Source organism: Micromys minutus (genome assembly GCF_963924665.1).
Source record: "Micromys minutus genome assembly, chromosome: 28".
NCBI classification, from domain to species: domain Eukaryota; kingdom Metazoa; phylum Chordata; class Mammalia; order Rodentia; family Muridae; genus Micromys; species Micromys minutus.
In genome coordinates this window covers 15,865,912-15,882,006 of record NC_137963.1, presented here as the reverse complement: position 1 = coordinate 15,882,006, position 16,095 = coordinate 15,865,912, and the positions used below count along the sequence as shown (strand labels likewise).

The following is a 16,095-nucleotide window of genomic DNA, read 5'->3' as shown; positions in this document are numbered from 1 at the left end:
GGACGCTGTTTTGAGGCATCCAGGAGGATGAGAAACTGAGTCACCCGTGGTTTTCTAAACTGTGGATGCTCAGATGCTTTGGTGGGGGGGTCTATGTTTTGATGGTCATCTTGTAATAGAAACCAAGTCATACTCTGCCCTCTGTGGGGTCGGCTGAAGCACCTCTCTTGCAGCCTGCCACCTGTCCCCGTTTCCCAGGTGCCCAGGCAGGGGACATGCCACAAAACTAGGCTACCTCTCACTGGGCGCCTGTCTACTTGCATGCTTGTGAGATATCTGCTATGCTGGAATTCTGGAAGTCGTATAGTGCCCTGGCCCACTCTTTGGGGAGTGGGGGCGTGTCCTGCTTATAACACGTATCGGATGTCCCCAGTCCCCGCTTGCCACCGGTGGCTTCCTGCTGGCTCCAAGCCAGAGGACTTAGAAGCTTCTGTCTTGGTATCAGAGCTCACGCCTGGCATGCCGGGACACTGCTCACGTCAGAATCTGCTCCGCAGAATTTTCTCTCGGCTCTTCTGTTCTGAGAGACATAGGGACTATTGGCTTCTGCACTGAATGGGAACAAAAGATCTTGTGAGCTGTCCCTAAACACTGCTGTCACGGATGGATCGGGGGCGGGGGGTGCTATCCTCTGTGCAGGGAGTCCGTTAGGAACCTGGTCAACTGGTGTTACCACCTACTGTATTTCTGACCCTGATCAGAACTGAATGAGTACACACTCGAGCCCTGAAGAGGGAGCCCGTTGCCTTCTGGTAGGTAAGAAAACAGGCTCAGAGAGGGCAACACACCTACCTGAGGTCACACAGCCCCTTAGCAAAGGCTCAGACTGTACACACCACTGAAACTCTATCGCTACCACTGGGTTGCTCTTGGTGTAGGATCAGAGCCCCCAGATTACTTTCCTGTCCCTAACCTGGGGCCCCCAAAAGGCTTGATTTTCTTCAAGGCTAGCTGCCTAGCTTCAACAACATACTGTTTGTGACTCTATCCCACCGTACTGGATGCTTTGAGTCCTGGAGGGAAGGACCTCCACGGTGAGACACAAAGTCTTAGTAGTTTACATCAGGGAGGTAACAGTTCTGGGGTGCAGTTACAGGAGCTGTAAGGTGGAAGGAGAGATTTCTGGGAAGGAGGGAGCATCCTGACTTGCAACCCCCCACAGGTCTCCAAAGTCCCCTGCAAACCCAGATTGAGATGCTCTTGGGATCTTGCTCTCTGTGGCTCCTGCAGGACTTGTAGGCACAGATTCACACTGGGACAATCAGATAACTCCTGAGGGCTGGTCCTGCCTCCGTCCCCTTCAGTACTTGCAGAGCAGGGAGAGCTCTGACAGCTCTCCTGATTGCATTTATGAGCAGCCATGAACTACTAGCCCTGGGCCGGCCGGTGTAGCCAGAGTCTGGCTGGATTGAGCTTGGCGGCTGCCCCTGGAATTGGGCTCACAGCAGGGGGGCTTTAATTGCTTACAGCTGTGTTAGTTGTGATCTTGGTGGGGGCCTTAGAGGAAGGGGATGGTGGGAAACAGTGTCTTGGAGTTTAGGAATGGCTCTGGCATAAGGGTCCTCATTGTTCTCATGAGAACACTCAGCAATCGGGCTCTATGAGATGCCCTCTGGGGACAGTGGCTTGCAGTGTCCCTTCCCTTCCCTTGGTAGCCACTCTGGAACCCTGTGTTTCTAAGACTTAGCTTGTGCAGCTACTGCCCCCAGCACTGGTTCTCCACAGTTGCAATCTTCTGCATGTAGGGTTCTTTTGCCAGGTATTCCCCCTTGGGAATACATAGTGTCTGTTCCAGGCTCCTTCCCCAACACCCACAAAGCCTTTGGATGTCCCTCGCGCCCATCATCCAGCCTGTGTGATTCTAGCCCCCTTGCAGGCTACCTTTAGGTTAGTCTGTCGCAGGAAAAGCCAACCTGAGTTCCTGACCCGGAGAGGAGCTGCCTCTCACAGAGTCTGCGCTGGCCACCATTCCAAGGGGACCACGGTCATCTCTCTCCTTCTTTCAGAGCTGGACATGGTGTAGCACCAGCATCTTGAGCTCTTGATCTCTTTGGTGCATGAGCCATGGCGTAAAAAGCTGGAGTTTTGCAAAGCAATGGAGTGCAGGAGAACCGAGGGCTCTCGCTAGGTGCCCTGCAGTGCTCTTATTGGGGTGTGACCGTCCTTGTTAGATCGAAGTGCTCTCCCCCCCCCTTGGACCAGCTCCTTGATGGGGTCTGAAAGCAAGGTTCGCAGTGAATGCAGAGGCTCAGCAGGGAGGGCTGAACCCAGCCACGTGGGAACTGAAGTCCTGAGTGGGGTCAGTCAGAGCTAGTCTCTGTTCCAGCAGGAGGGATGGGCGTGTCTAGTCTGAAAGCTCCTCCCCATGACCCATGTCCTGGCTCTCTAACCTTCCTGCAGCTCTCCATTGGCAGTCTCCTCTACTGGGCTTCTCCTCTCACTCCAGAGTATGAGAAGCTCCAACGGGAGCTGGAGGTCAAATCCTACAGCCTGGTTATCCAGGGCTGGCCTTGGTCCCCAACCTCAGGACCTTTGCCAAGAGCCTGAAGCAGGGCAGTAGGGAACCGATGCCAAGAGAGGTCAAGTTTGTCGGTTGAGGCCACAGAGCCAGTCCTTAGGTCAGTGGGGGGAGATGGACTAGCTGAGATGAACAGCTCTTTTCCTGGAACAGCTCCAAGTTATGGTCATGCATGGGGGTGGCAATGAGGCAAAGGAGAAGAGTGACATTTGAGAGAAAGGAGTGGGCTTTGAGAGAGGAAATCGGACTGGAGAGATGGCTCAGTGGTTAGAGCACCGACTGCTCTTCCAGAGGTCCTGAGTTCAATTCCCAGCAACCACATGGTGGCTCACAACCATCTGTAATGGGATCCGATGCCCTCTTCTGATGTGTCTGAAGACAGCGACAGTGGACTCACGTACATACAATAAAATTTTAAAAACATAAGATACAATTTAAGAAAGGAAATTCACCCACTTCACGCTAAGCCTAGATTCCCCGATCTCAGCATCTTTGAGTCCGGAACTGTGTTACCCTATTTTATGTACTCTGGGGCTTTTAGTGCCCCCTGGATGACCGCTATCTGTTTGATGGCAGTGATTTCTTTTAAGTTGTGACAATGCCCCCAGACAGTACCACATCCTCTCACCTGCTAACTCGGCTACTCCTTGGAACAGCACTAGGGCACAAAGTATTGTCACTCTTCCTGTCTCATGCTAGTAAGCATCAAAGGGACATGTTGACTGGCTTCTGAAGTGTCCTACCAGCCATCTGGAGCCCCTGTGGAAGACACCACTGGGGTCACTGTATCTTCCAGGCCCAAGAATCCTGTTATTCCTGATCCAAAGCTGAATCCCTATCTATAGTCCAACATCTTGGAGACCGTAAACAATACAGAGCATCCAGATTGCCCCGTTAGTGCTGCCAAGCGAAGAGATAGTCAGCTGCCCTGTGGAGCAGGAAGTCTTTCTCATCCTTTACCCCAAAGAATCAGCCTGCAGTTAACTCTTCCCGTAGCCCTAGTGCAGAAAATCCTTGTCCCCATTTTGCAGACAGGACCAATGTCCAGAGAAGTCAAGAATGAGTCCTTTATGGTGTGGACAGAAGTCTTGATGTATTTTGAGAAGTCCTGGGAGGAGTGAGGCTGCTACTGAGGCATGGCCAAACTCAGGGATGGTAGCTGGCCAGGAAAGCAATCAGTGCAGAATAGTTCTAATTCCAAGATCAGCCCTAGGGTGTGAACTGTATCTTCAGTCCAGCCCCCTGGACCTTGGGGATTCTCCATCCCAGTTCTGTCCCCAGGGGCCACCTCTCATGATTCTTTCCTCTCTGTCCACTCCCAGGGTGACATGGGAGCATTGGGTCCAGTTGGCTACCCAGGACCGAAAGGCATGAAGGTATGTTAATGCGGTCTTTCTAAAAGTTCAGCCCCTACCCTAACTGGGAACCCCAGACGGAAGTCACTGGGAGGGAAGATGGGAGAGGCTGCCTGGAAGCTTAGTTCTTTGGCCCGAGAGCTAGCCAGCATGTGTGTCATTTAGGCCAGACATCTTCATTGGACACTAAGTCCACAAGCTGATCGGGAGGCCAATGTGTTTCTGGGATGTAGGACGCATGGCCAGAGACGTATAAACTCTCATGGCAAGCAGTGAGCTTGGTTCACACAAGTGAAAGAGACTCTCCAAGGATAGCCGATGTCCTCACCATCAGCCTTTCCTACTCTGGGGTTGGTTCAGGGATGAGGTTCCCTGCAGCTTCTCTTTGCCCTGAGAAGTAGCCATTCCCTGCCCCCTTTGCTCATAAGAACACAGAGATCCAGGGTGGGCACGCAGCTCGGGGTCTTGAAGCATGCCAGTTTCTGACCTCTGTGGCCTTGACCTGTCTTGCAGGGACTGATGGGCGGCGTGGGGGAGCCCGGACTGAAAGGTGATAAGGTGATCGGAACTCTCCCTTACTGCCTGTGGGTTATCCAAATGCCACTGCCCCAGAACTCCTTGCTGCTTGGCTCCTCTGCCTTCCACTGAGTCTTCCCTTCTCAGTCCTCTGCACCCTCCATCTGGCTTCTTCTGGCTTCTTGGTGTGGAGGTCTGAGGGTTGAGGCAGACAGGACAAGAGGGTTCAGTAGACAAGGATCTACGGTAAGCCAAGGCTGGCCTGTGAAACTCAAACACAGAGCAGGACAGCAGGCATACAGGGGTCACCGACTCAGAGAGTGGAGGGTGGTGATCCCAGAGGACCCAAAGCCCTGTGTGGGTTTGAGGGTCCAGTCCTAGAGAATCCAGCACCTAGGCTGAAGCATTATGGAAACCCAGACTAGCCTCAAAGCACCACTGATGCTCCACTGTCCCTGGGAAGGTCACTTCTAGGCCTGTGCTGAACAGTCCAGCCACTGAACTTCCACTGTCTCAGCCCTGTGCCAAACCCTGTTGTGAGTCCCAAGGCCCAGAGACAGATATTACCTAGCCTGGATCACAAAGCATCAGAATGACTGATGGAGATACGGGGAGGGGAGGGATATTGGAGGGCTCTGCCATGTGCCAGCATCTCTTCCTTTCCCATTAGTTTTGGTTTGAATCTGAAAAGCCAACGCACGTGGCATGTTTAGGGGCAGCACCGTAAGAATCCACAGGGAATGGCCTCACTGTTCAGTGCCTTCTCAACCAGCCTCTTGTGCCTATATCAGATGGCTGGGTCCTTGAGTCCTCTGGAGGCACGTGGGTCCCCGGAGAGTTCCACCCATGAACAGAATGAAAGTCACAAGGTCGGAGTGGATTAGGCTCTGAGACGTCACTTACTCTAGAACCTTCAAATTACAACTGTGGAAACTGCAACCCAGAGTAGGGAAGATATTGATCAGATCAAAGTCTGTGCTTGGGGATGAAGCTAAATCCAAATCCCTGGGCTCTGAGGAAATGGAATTTCCCAGCCTCCCCCCACCTCCAAATACATAGAGCCAGATGGTTTTTATTCAGGCCTCCTCGGGCAGCCATCGAGATTGGGTGCCAACTTCAGCTTCAACTCTACCTGTTGCTACCTCTGTCTTCTCCTGTCATGCATAAGCCTGTGTTGTGGCCCTTCTAAGCAGCACCTGGTACGGGCCTTCCATGCTTCTTCCTTCTCTGGAAGTGAAGGGTTTGTGGGGGTCATGAGGCATCCTGTCTGCTCTGAGACGCCGGACAGCCGCTCCGTGGAATAGCTGAAGCCCTGGCCAAGGAGAGAGGGCATGAGTAGACGCCATCACCGCAGAGGGCTTTGCAGGACTGCCTGCCAGTTTGCAGGACTAGGATACATGGAAAGGACCAATGGTGCCTTCACATCCTTGTCACGGCTGCTGGTACCACCAGGGGCACTTCTGATGTTTAGCTCTGAAATGCACCGAATGAGGAGGAAGTCGCTGGAGGCTGTTTTGGACGATGGGGGGGGGGGGGGCTGTCCTGCCTCTTGGCTGAGTCAGGGTCTCTGGCTTGGGATCTGGAGGCCACACGCATGCTGCCTCTATCCTCTGAGGACCGTGGAGCAGTCATTCATCCCTGTATCCTCCTTCCATGTCCCCACTTGGCCCTAAGCCAGGCTGTCTGGGTCATGGCTTGGCTTCCTCCATGACTTTTAAGCACTCCTCCATTGTTTTCATTTGCAACACCGGTCTCTCTCTCTCTCTCTCTCTCTCTCTCTCTCTCTCTCTCTCTCTCTCTCTCTCTCTCTCACACACACACACACACACACACACACACACACACACACAGAGAATCTTCCCAATTCTATGACCTTGCACAAGACTTTCCAAATAGAAAAAGAAAAAGAAGCAATTTAAGAAGAAATGTTTTTTCTTTTTTTCATAATTTTATTTATTATATATAAGTACACTGTCGCTGTCTTCAGACACACCAGAAGAGGGCATCGGATCCCATTACAGATGGTTGTGAGCCACCATGTGGTTGCTGGGATTTGAGCTCAGAACCCCTGGAAGAGCAGTCAGTGCTCTTAACCGCTGAGCCATCTCTCCAGCCCGAAACTTTTTTTTTTCAATCCCAATTTTGTTCTGACGCTCTATCTGTGTGCTACATCACAGAGTCTTCTGAGATTTCTACTTCTTCCTGCTGCTGGATGAGGCCTCCGTGAGCCGCTCTAGTAAGCTACCAGGAAGCGCTGTCAAGATGGCTCCCGCCCTAAAGGGAGGCCTTTCCCTCTGACCTGGGCATCGCTTACTTACCAGATTTGGACCAGGAAGGAGCAGAGGAGGTCTCCCATTGCCAGTCCTGTCACCAAACATTCTCCATCCATCTTAGAAGGGAACCCACCCAGAGCTCAGCCAGGGCCCATTTGACTCTCATTGCACACAGTCTTAAGAAGCCAGCTCTCGGGTGTCTCCCGAGATCGCTGATTGAGCATTTAATTAGAAGCCGGCTGCTTGTACGGAAGGAAGACATGAGAACTCACAGCGGGCAGTGCCTGGGCTGTCATCCCTGTAGCTCTCACCCTTTCGCACTGACATCATCGGCTGCTCAAGAGGCAGAAGGATAAAGAAATTGTCCTACGAGAAACCCAGTGTTCTCTATGAAAGGGCCAGGTGGCCTTCAGCGTGCTCTGAGCAGCTTCCGAATGGGAGGGATCCCCTTGCTCTACCTAGGGGATGGGTCCTTGACCCCTTTAGAACTTCTGGCCACAAGAACAGCCTCCACAAGGCTCCTTGGGGTCCTCTGCTCGGGGTATGGGGGTGGGGGCGAGCCTCCGGGTTGCATGGACCTGTCCTAATCTCTTTGCTGGTGTGTATTCAGGGTGAACAAGGAGTGCCGGGTGTATTGGGAGATCCTGGTTTCCAAGGAGACAAGGTAATTGTTACTTGCGACCTCCAGCCCTACCTCCAATCCTCAAGGCCTGTCTGTCAAGTGGCATTTCTCATCTACCCACCCGTTACTTCTCCTTGGACCTCATAATGGCCTCTAGATGTGTGTTTCCAGGCCCTTGTTACATATCTCAGTCTGCCTTTCCTCACTGCTCCCAGATTGTCCTTTTGAGGCCACACCTTTGTTCTGTTCATATACCGCCCGTGGTTTCCAGCTGTTCTTAGGGTCAAGTCCTGGTGCCCCACCCAGTGGCACGGGAGCCAGGTCTCTGGACCCCTCTGATACTTTCCTGCTTTTCTTCTCCCTGGCTGTGTTTCAGGGCCGCTGAACTGTCCTGGGAGCACCAGGCTTTTTGGACAGAGCTCCTGGCCTCTGCACCACTCTGATCAGACACCTTTTTGTTTTTATCTTCTCTGCTTTCTCAGACAGAACGTGGCCTCTGATGTCCTGGGCCGATGTCTGTCGCTCGCTCAGAGTACTCTTTCTCCTTAGTTTGGGGACCTGTGCTTGGCCTCCTGCAGACTGATTGCCTTGAGGAACAGGACCCTAGACTGGCTGACAGCACTGCTGGGGTCCTGCACTCCAGACAGTGAAAATTAAGGACAAGTTGGCCAGAGGGAGGGAAGGAAGAGGGAAGGGACTAGCCGTGCCGACAGAAGGAACAAGGGATGAACCAGCATGCCCTTGATCTCCAGAGGCCGGCTGTGGCCTGCTGAGAACAGCTCCTCTGCCTGTCCCTTCCTCCCAGCCGGCCCGTCTCGACCCAGTCATTTTCTATGTGTGTGTCATAACATGCAGGCCTGGCTTTTCTTCTCTTGGACTCTGGTCTCATGAGACCTGAAGTGCACTGCAGGGCAATGTGGACCAAGATTCCTTGGGTCCCGTAATTAGGCCAAGGAAGCTCCCAATCCTGGTACCCAGGCGTTGGGATACAGGCAAGTATGAGCTCAGTGGAAGAGGGAGGCCCTTGTCCTTCCTGAAGGTCTAATTTCTAGGCCTGGGCTAGCAAGAGGATACTGCGCATGCTCTCGGCATGGTTACCCTCAGATAACCTAGTTTGCTTTTTTTTTCTCCACAGGGGAGTCACGGTTTGCCAGGGCTCCCAGGTGCCCGGGGGAAGCCAGGGCCTCTGGTAAGTTCTTCTTCATCATCCATCCACCTTGATGTAGCTTTGGGCTGTTGAGGCTTGTACCCCTCCATCTGCTTATGGATTATGGATAGAATTCACCCACATCTAAGACTTCCCTTAGTCTTCCAGAAGTCCTGGGGCGTGAGCAACGAGAGGCACACATGACCCCAGGCCAATTTTCTGGATAGAGTTTCCGAAACTGAGGGGCAGGAGTCACACTCGGTACTAGATAGGTCCCAGGCCCAGCACACCACTGCTCTCCAATTGGAACTAAACTCTACATGCTCAGGGACACCACTGATGCCATGCGTCCCATGTCACTGAGCCACACCTTTTTTAAAATGTCGTCACTTTCTTTGCATGCAAGCTGGCCACACTCCAGGAGCAAGCCGTGGACAGGGATGGTGACTTCCCTTTCTTGATGTGGAAGTCCAGAGTCTGAAGGTTGAAGTGACTTGCCCGGGTCTCCCGGATGGGACACATAGCAGGAACCATTGCAGCAACTGCTCTGTTTTTTAGCCAGCTAGGCAATTTCACTCGTGTAGTTCCGGAATACGTGAACTGCCCTCAGCCTAGGATAGGATATTCGGGAAGGTGGGGCCGTGCCCATCCTGTATGTGTAGTGATTCTGTGTCTTCCACAGGGCAAAACTGGAGACAAAGGCTCACTTGGGTTTCCTGGGCCTCCTGGTCCCGAGGTATGTGATGTCTGTCTGTGTCTGTCTGTTTGTGTGTCTGTCTGTCTGTCTCTCTCCATCTGACTAGGGCTCTTAGTGTTGTGCCCAGAGATGGTGAAGGAGTTGGTATGGATCACATAGAAAATGAGATGAAGCCTAAGCTAGAAACGGACTCAGTCATGTGTGCTAAGATCCCAGCACTTGGATGGGGTGGGGCGCGGAGGCAGGAGGATGACTGGGAGTTCAAGGTTGGCCTAGGCTATGTAGCTAGACTCTATCTCAAAAAACTGAAAGGAAAACAAAGAGAGCATCATAGGTCAGTGACCTCTGCTTTCCTTCTCTCCTCGGCTCGGCTCGTCCCGTCTCACTCAGGGGCTACCCAAGCTAATCACAGAGCCCTTCCCCAGTGGTGGCTGACCCAACACTTGTGGTTCCTACTGAGCCATCACCAAAGCCCTCCAGGGCTGCTGTCCACCCCCTTGGGCAGCTACAGGTCTATTTGTAGGGGGTCTCCTCTCAACCCTTCTTGCCCTGACCACTTTTTGAGGCTCAGTGCTCCTAGACGTGGTAGAGTAGGAGGGGAGCTGCTGGGTTTGGGCTGGCTGGAGGACATAAGACAGGAAAGGGTGGTAATGCCAGCTAAGTTGGGGGAGAGGCTGGAGAGCATCTGGCGGCAGCGTGTGCTCATACACATCTCAAGCCTAACCCTAGATGCCAAGTGGACGCTCACTCTGGCTTCCATAACCTGCTCCCCTCTGACAGTATTATGCTACCCCAAACAGGGCTTCTGTCTACCTCAGGCTTCCTGCCACCTAGTCCCTGGCCATGGCTCCCATCCTCCATCCAGAGCTCCTTGGCCTCGGGATCCTGCTCTTCCATGAGATTCCTGCAGCCAAGGGAAGATCCTGGCCTTACGGGCTCTCCCAAGCTTTCCAAAGATTACTCATAGTCTTCCCCAATGGATGAGGGCGTGCTTCCTAAAAGCCACAGTCTGACTCTCCACTTTGTTGACTTTGGCCAGGACACAGCCCTATCTTTAGACAAATGAACTTGGCCTCTCCTCCATCTGCTGCTCACTGTGGAAAAAAGACTTCGGAGTCTGGCTGTTCTGGCAGCCTAGCCAGTGAAGGAGGAACGCTCACTCCTGACCACGGACTGATGAGGCTCTTTGTGGGCCAGGAGTGGAGGAAGAGAACCTGCCACAGCATGGCAGGGGTGGGTGGGGAACAGGAGAGCTCTGTCTCTGTTTATGGATGGGAAAAACAAGGCCAGAAGCCCAGGAGGGACAGCCTTAGGGTCGCTGTTCAGTAGCAATTCGGCTTGACTCTGGCTCTCAGGGTCCCTGTGGGGTCCATCGAGCTTACCTTTGCATTGCTTTGATTGGCTGGTTCCTTAGTCAGGAGTGGCTCTTGATGTGGAAGGCAGGAGCCATGAGTATGCTGGTATCTTTACTGGCTAGCACCTGATCCTTAGGACCATTGAGGGAACCTCTGCTCACAACCCCTCGACTGAGTGGATGCCTTTATTCAACACCAAAACCGAATGAGCATCCTGGCTGCTCAGTTCCCAAAGAAAATGGCAACCCATGGCAGGGATGGTTTCCCAGCATTAGGGACCAAGCTCTGTGAATGCAAGCCTGTAAGGAGTACCTACTGTGCGCTGACAGTCTAAGCACTTGGCTTCCTTCACTCATTTCAGCCTTGGCACTGCCCAGTGAGGAGTTTGATCTACTAACTACTCTATAGGCTGAAGCCAGAGGGACTGAGCAACTTGCCCCTCACACAGGGAGTGAATAACAGGACAGGATTTTGGTCACGTTTTGAAGAAATGTCAGCTTTATGTGCCAGTTTCCAAAGTCAGGACTGTGTGCCTAGTGTGGTGAAAAACACCTTTAATCCCACATTCTCAGGAATCTCTTGGGAGTTCAGGACCAACTTGGTCTACATAGCAAGTTCCAAGCTAGCCTGAGCTACCTAATAAGACTATCAAAAAAAAAAAATATTCAGGACCATTTTGTGGCTTTGCCAGAGGGGGAAAAAGACAAAAGGATTCTAACAGAAATTAGTAGTATACAGTTAAAAGGAAGAAGAAAAGACCAACCTCAGAAGACAAAGAAGAAGGGAACATACTAGTCACCCACTGAGAGTCATGTTGGAGGAAGGGTCTTGATTTTTATCTGCCCTAAGCTAATGGGTTTCTAGGTCAAATTAACAGAGGTATTTCACATAAAACATGAAGAGGTTTCCATATTGGCTTATGGAAACTGGCCCACTAGACAGCTAGTCCTAAGAGCACTTTGCCCTGGCTAGCAGCTCTGGTAGAAACAAACCTCTGGGGTGAGGAAGGGGGTCCCCAGGAGAGGCACCGGAGTATGCAGGGGAAGGAGCCCTCTCTGCCTCTCTGCCCCAGACTTGAACTGTCTACTGCATGGTCACCTGCGGGGACAGCCTCCTCAAAGCAGGTCAGGATGGGAGTGTGTCACAGCACTGAGCAGGAGACGTTAGGAATTCTAGCTTCTGGAAGGAGGAGCCTTGATAAAAGATATTAGCCCTTACCTCTGCTCAGCCAACATGGCAAGTCATGGCCCAAAGGGTGAATGTGGCTCATGGGTAAGGCTTCTCAGGCAGGGCAGCTGATGCAGAGTTCATTGTCCCCAGAACCTGGGACTCTGTTCTCCAAGACAGATGATTATATGTGACAGTCTTATGTGTTTCTGAATGGTCTTTTGTATCTCTGTTCCTCCACCTCTCTCTCAACAAGTACCATGCAGGAAGACTCTATAACTTAGGATGGCCCACGACTCTTTATCACCCTGTCTCTGCCTTCTCCTTCCAGCGCTAAGACTAAGGAAATGTGTCCCCACACTCAGTGCCTTCTGCATTTTCTCGGCCCCTCTGAAAAGTCAGGCTTGAAGAGAAGGGACTGTGTAGCTGACCTACCCCAGGTCACACAAAATTAGTGGTAGCGGTGGGTGGACACCAATCAGGGCTTGTTTTGAGCACCTGCCAACCAGAAGCCCAGGTAACCTGGCCTTCTGCTTTCCCACAGGGTTTCCCAGGAGACATTGGTCCTCCAGGGGACAATGGCCCTGAAGGAATGAAGGTGAGTCCTCTCCCACCTAAGGTCCTTGGCTGGAGAAGCCCCAGGGCTCAAGGTGGATGCTGCATCTGGAGTCCTCCCAACCTAATGTAAATGGAGATACTACCTCTGTAACATTTCTGTTCTCTCTCCCAGGGTAAGCCTGGAGCCCGAGGCCTGCCTGGACCACCTGGGCAGCTGGGGCCTGAGGTGAGATGGTTCTGTTCCCTCCTGTCCCTCTTTGTCATCTCTAGTCTGTTCCAGCACCTAGCTGGCTCTGTCCAGGGTACCAAAGCCACAAATGGGGCCATGGCCACTTGAGATTCATCACCAGAGCATCTGTTCCCTTACAACCCTGCCTAGGGTTCTTCTCTGGCTTGGTGGGACAAGTGACTTCCCATCCACACCTCTCACAGTTTACCAGTCTCAAAATGAGAGGATAGGACATGTTGGATCCCTTTCATAAGTGGGTCCTTGGAGACCCAGGGAACAAAAGGACTGCCAGGCCCCATGTTAGGGGCAGGCAGGGTCTTGACTAGAATCTAGTTGTGCCTCAGCCCAGAGTTTATACTCAGATCCTGTGCTATTCTCACAAATGCTCTTGGGAGGCACTGGGGTATCATGGAAGTACCATGCCTTACCAGGATGGTATGTCAGTAGAGTTCAACTGCACCTAGTCAGGAGGAGCTGGCTTCAGCCTATTGGCGTTGTGGTGCACAGCCATGGGAGAATGGGCAACCACAAGCGGGCCTTTGCTGATGTGAGCCTTTCTCTAAGCTGGCTGTGGGTCTGGCAGAGTCCCAATGCTGGCTCTTCAAGCCACTGCGTGGGGCTGCTTTCCTGGAAGCGGCAGATGCTTGCTGCAGGGGTGGCTTTAAGGGGCTTGTGGTCAGGCCCCGGCTGCCAGAAGGATCAGGCTGGAGACAGTTGTGACCTTTCGAGTGCTGGAGAGTCCGGCCCAGGAATAGGGATAGAAGGAAGAGAAGGGAGAGAGAGACAATTGTAGCCAAGGTTTCTCTTCTCGTGCTTACACAGCTGCCCAGGAAAGCCCGTGCTGAGCCAGGCTCTAGACTTGTGGGCCCATTCACCAGGACACTGTACCCTCCTGAGGGCCGCGTGCAGGGTAGTGTGGCATCTTTAAAACAAGATGTCGCCCCTGACCTCTAAGACTCAGCTGAAGCCTACCATCAAGGATTCAGTCTGGGGAAACTGAGGCATACGTCAGGGCCAGTGTCTGCTATGGAGTAGACAGCAGGGCTCAGAACCGAATCTGTCTCTGAGCTGGAGCTTGAGGTACTGTTCTTGAAAAGCTGAGACACTGGGATTTGTGATATGATCCTTAGGTGGAGACTGGTGGCCATGTCCCAAACCATGGGAACAAGGCCATGAGCCAGCCACTCGCAAGGGCTCCACACACTGTGCATTTCTCTCCTTACAGCAGGAACTCTCCCAGAATCCCACTTTAACTTTCTCCTTTGTCTTTCTTCTTTTCTTATGCCCCCTCCCCCACTCTAGGGAGATGAAGGACCCATGGGGCCACCAGGAGTCCCGGGCTTGGAGGTGAGTGCTGGCCAGGGGAAGGTGGGGCTTCTTGGAGCTGAGCCATTGTGCAGAGGCAGGACATCATTTGCCTAGTGCTCTGGAGAACAGCCATCAGGGTGGCCTCTGGCCAGTCACAGAACCTAAGGAGAGAAACTGAAGGCGGGTGCCAATGGCCTTACCTGCCTCTTAGATCTGTTGGATTTTCTGTGGCCGTTTCCTCGTGTATTTTTCCAGAAACCTCTCACTTTGATCAGTTATATCAGAGAGGAACAACGGAGGCTGAAGAGCAGATGTCTAGCCTTGGTCCTACAGCTGGAACGTGGGGTTGTCTGCCAGAGCAGAGGCACACATTCTCTCCCTGGCATCCAGCTGCTTTGAAGGACCCCTACCTGTTCCACCTGCACCCCCAGCCGTGGTGTTGACTGGCAGCCCGTGAGGTTTCTGGTTTCAGTTCCCCTTCACATTCAGAAATGATGGAGCAGCCAAGAATATCTACTAGTGCGGGTTATGTCTTATTAGTGTAAATAATTAGAACAAACATACTCTGGGCGTGTTCGTTAATTCTGTGGAAGTTAATGAGTCAGTTCTCATAAGCAGAAATCTTTTAATTTTTTTTTGTCCCAAATCGCTATGTTTTCTAAATCAGAACAAGTCAGTGGGACAAAAGTGGTGTGGTGCTCCCATTACTGCAAAGCTCTTCAGTGTCACTCTGCTGAAGTCAGCTGGCTTTTTACTGCTGTGTCTGTGTTGGTCTGTTATGACCCCATGAGTCACGCAGTCTCTGAACAATCCATCAGAGAGAGTAAGGAAGGCAGGTGACAGACATCCCAGAGCCACTGTGAGGCAGACTTTCCCACCTGAGTCCCCTAAAAGGGTCCCGGGGATCACAGAGTTCTCTGACCATGTTTGGAAGACCACAGCCAGGAAGTCTACCTTACCCTTTGCCTAGGTGCTTCTTCCTATCCTCTCCCATAGAAAGCAGAGGTTATTGTCCCTATTTATGACAGAACAGTCCAGGGAATGAGGAAGCCATGCTGAGGCCACCTAGCTAGAGAGTATCTTTGAATTCCTGTGTCTGGGTGCCTGGTGCCATTAGATCTTTACATGGCTGTTCTCTCCAGCATGTGCTAGACATCTAAGGTGCTCCAGGGTCCCTCGGCACTGTCCCCGACAGCTCTCTTCCCGTGTGTCTCTCTGTTGCAGGGTCAGCCTGGAAGGAAGGGGTTTCCTGGGAGGCCAGGCCCGGATGGCTCTAAGGTGAGGAGACTTAGGCATGTCTGGGTGTGGGGGGGGGTAGGGGGTAGGGGTGGGTCTGACATATAAAGCCTTGGACAAGCATGGAATCTCATGGCTGATGAAAAGGGATGGGGAAAAGTGGTCCTCATTCATTCCAGGGTTACAGGGTGGGGGAAGAAGTAGACTAGGTGTCCAATATAGGGGGATTGTTCAAGGGTCCGGACACTGTGGCAGGCTGTGAGTGGGAACATTAGCTGGGGAGTCTCCTGCCTTCTTTCTATACTGAGCAGGCCCGAGTCTGACAGTGTTTAACGGGAGTAGACAGAAATTTCTGTCTTCTCCTCTGAGCCTCTGGTGTCTGGTAGATGCATTGTGTTTGTTAGTGGGCCTTTTATTATTATTTTTTTAATGATCAAAATAAGTATTGACCCCAGTAAGGGAGTGGACTACTTTTCTTATCAGAAAACTAGTTAAGGGAGCATCTTAATTGGGGGGTCACTACACTGTGATGAAATGCCCTGACCAATTTGGAGAGGAAGGGGTTTAACTGACCTATACTTCCACATCCCTGTTCATCAAAGAGGGAAGTCAGGACAGGCACTCAAGTAGGACAGGAACCTAAAGGCAGGAGCTGATGAAGAGGCCCTGGAAGGGGGGTGTTTACTGGATTTCTCTTCATGCCTTGCTCAGCCTGCTTTCTTACAGAACCCAGGACAACCAAGCCCAAGGATGGTCCCATCCACAATATGCCGGACACTCCCTATCAGTCAATGTTAATAAAGTGCTCTACAGGTCTGACTACAGCCTGGCCTTATGGAGGCATTTTCTCAACTGAGGCTCCCTCCTCTCAGATAACCACAGTGTGTGGATCAGAAAGCAGGGGATGGTGGCTGCTGTACAATATTAGATCTCAATCCGGGGCTGATCATTCAGTTCCTGGATAAAAGACACACGACTTCTATTATTTACAATAAGCCTTACTCAGTCAGCACTAGAGCTGGGCAGATACCCGTCCTGTTTGCTATCAGAACCTACCTTCCTGTAGATAACCTGGGGTTATCACTTGGTATGCTTCATCTGGGCTGCTCTTAAC

General features: G+C 52.1%; 1 protein-coding gene across 1 annotated transcript in view; it reads left to right on the top strand.

The window, feature by feature from the left end:
- COL27A1 (collagen type XXVII alpha 1 chain) overlaps positions 1 to 16,095 on the top strand; it is a gene marked incomplete at both ends in the record, with an annotated part of 113,963 nt that overhangs the window by 53,257 nt on the left and 44,611 nt on the right. Inside the window, 9 exons of the mRNA XM_080940188.1 lie at positions 3,841 to 3,894; positions 4,387 to 4,431; positions 7,273 to 7,326; positions 8,420 to 8,473; positions 9,114 to 9,167; positions 12,195 to 12,248; positions 12,381 to 12,434; positions 13,740 to 13,784; positions 14,970 to 15,023. Of these exons, the coding sequence (XP_080796314.1) occupies positions 3,841 to 3,894; positions 4,387 to 4,431; positions 7,273 to 7,326; positions 8,420 to 8,473; positions 9,114 to 9,167; positions 12,195 to 12,248; positions 12,381 to 12,434; positions 13,740 to 13,784; positions 14,970 to 15,023 (468 nt within the window). The remainder of the gene's footprint in view (positions 1 to 3,840; positions 3,895 to 4,386; positions 4,432 to 7,272; positions 7,327 to 8,419; positions 8,474 to 9,113; positions 9,168 to 12,194; positions 12,249 to 12,380; positions 12,435 to 13,739; positions 13,785 to 14,969; positions 15,024 to 16,095) is intronic.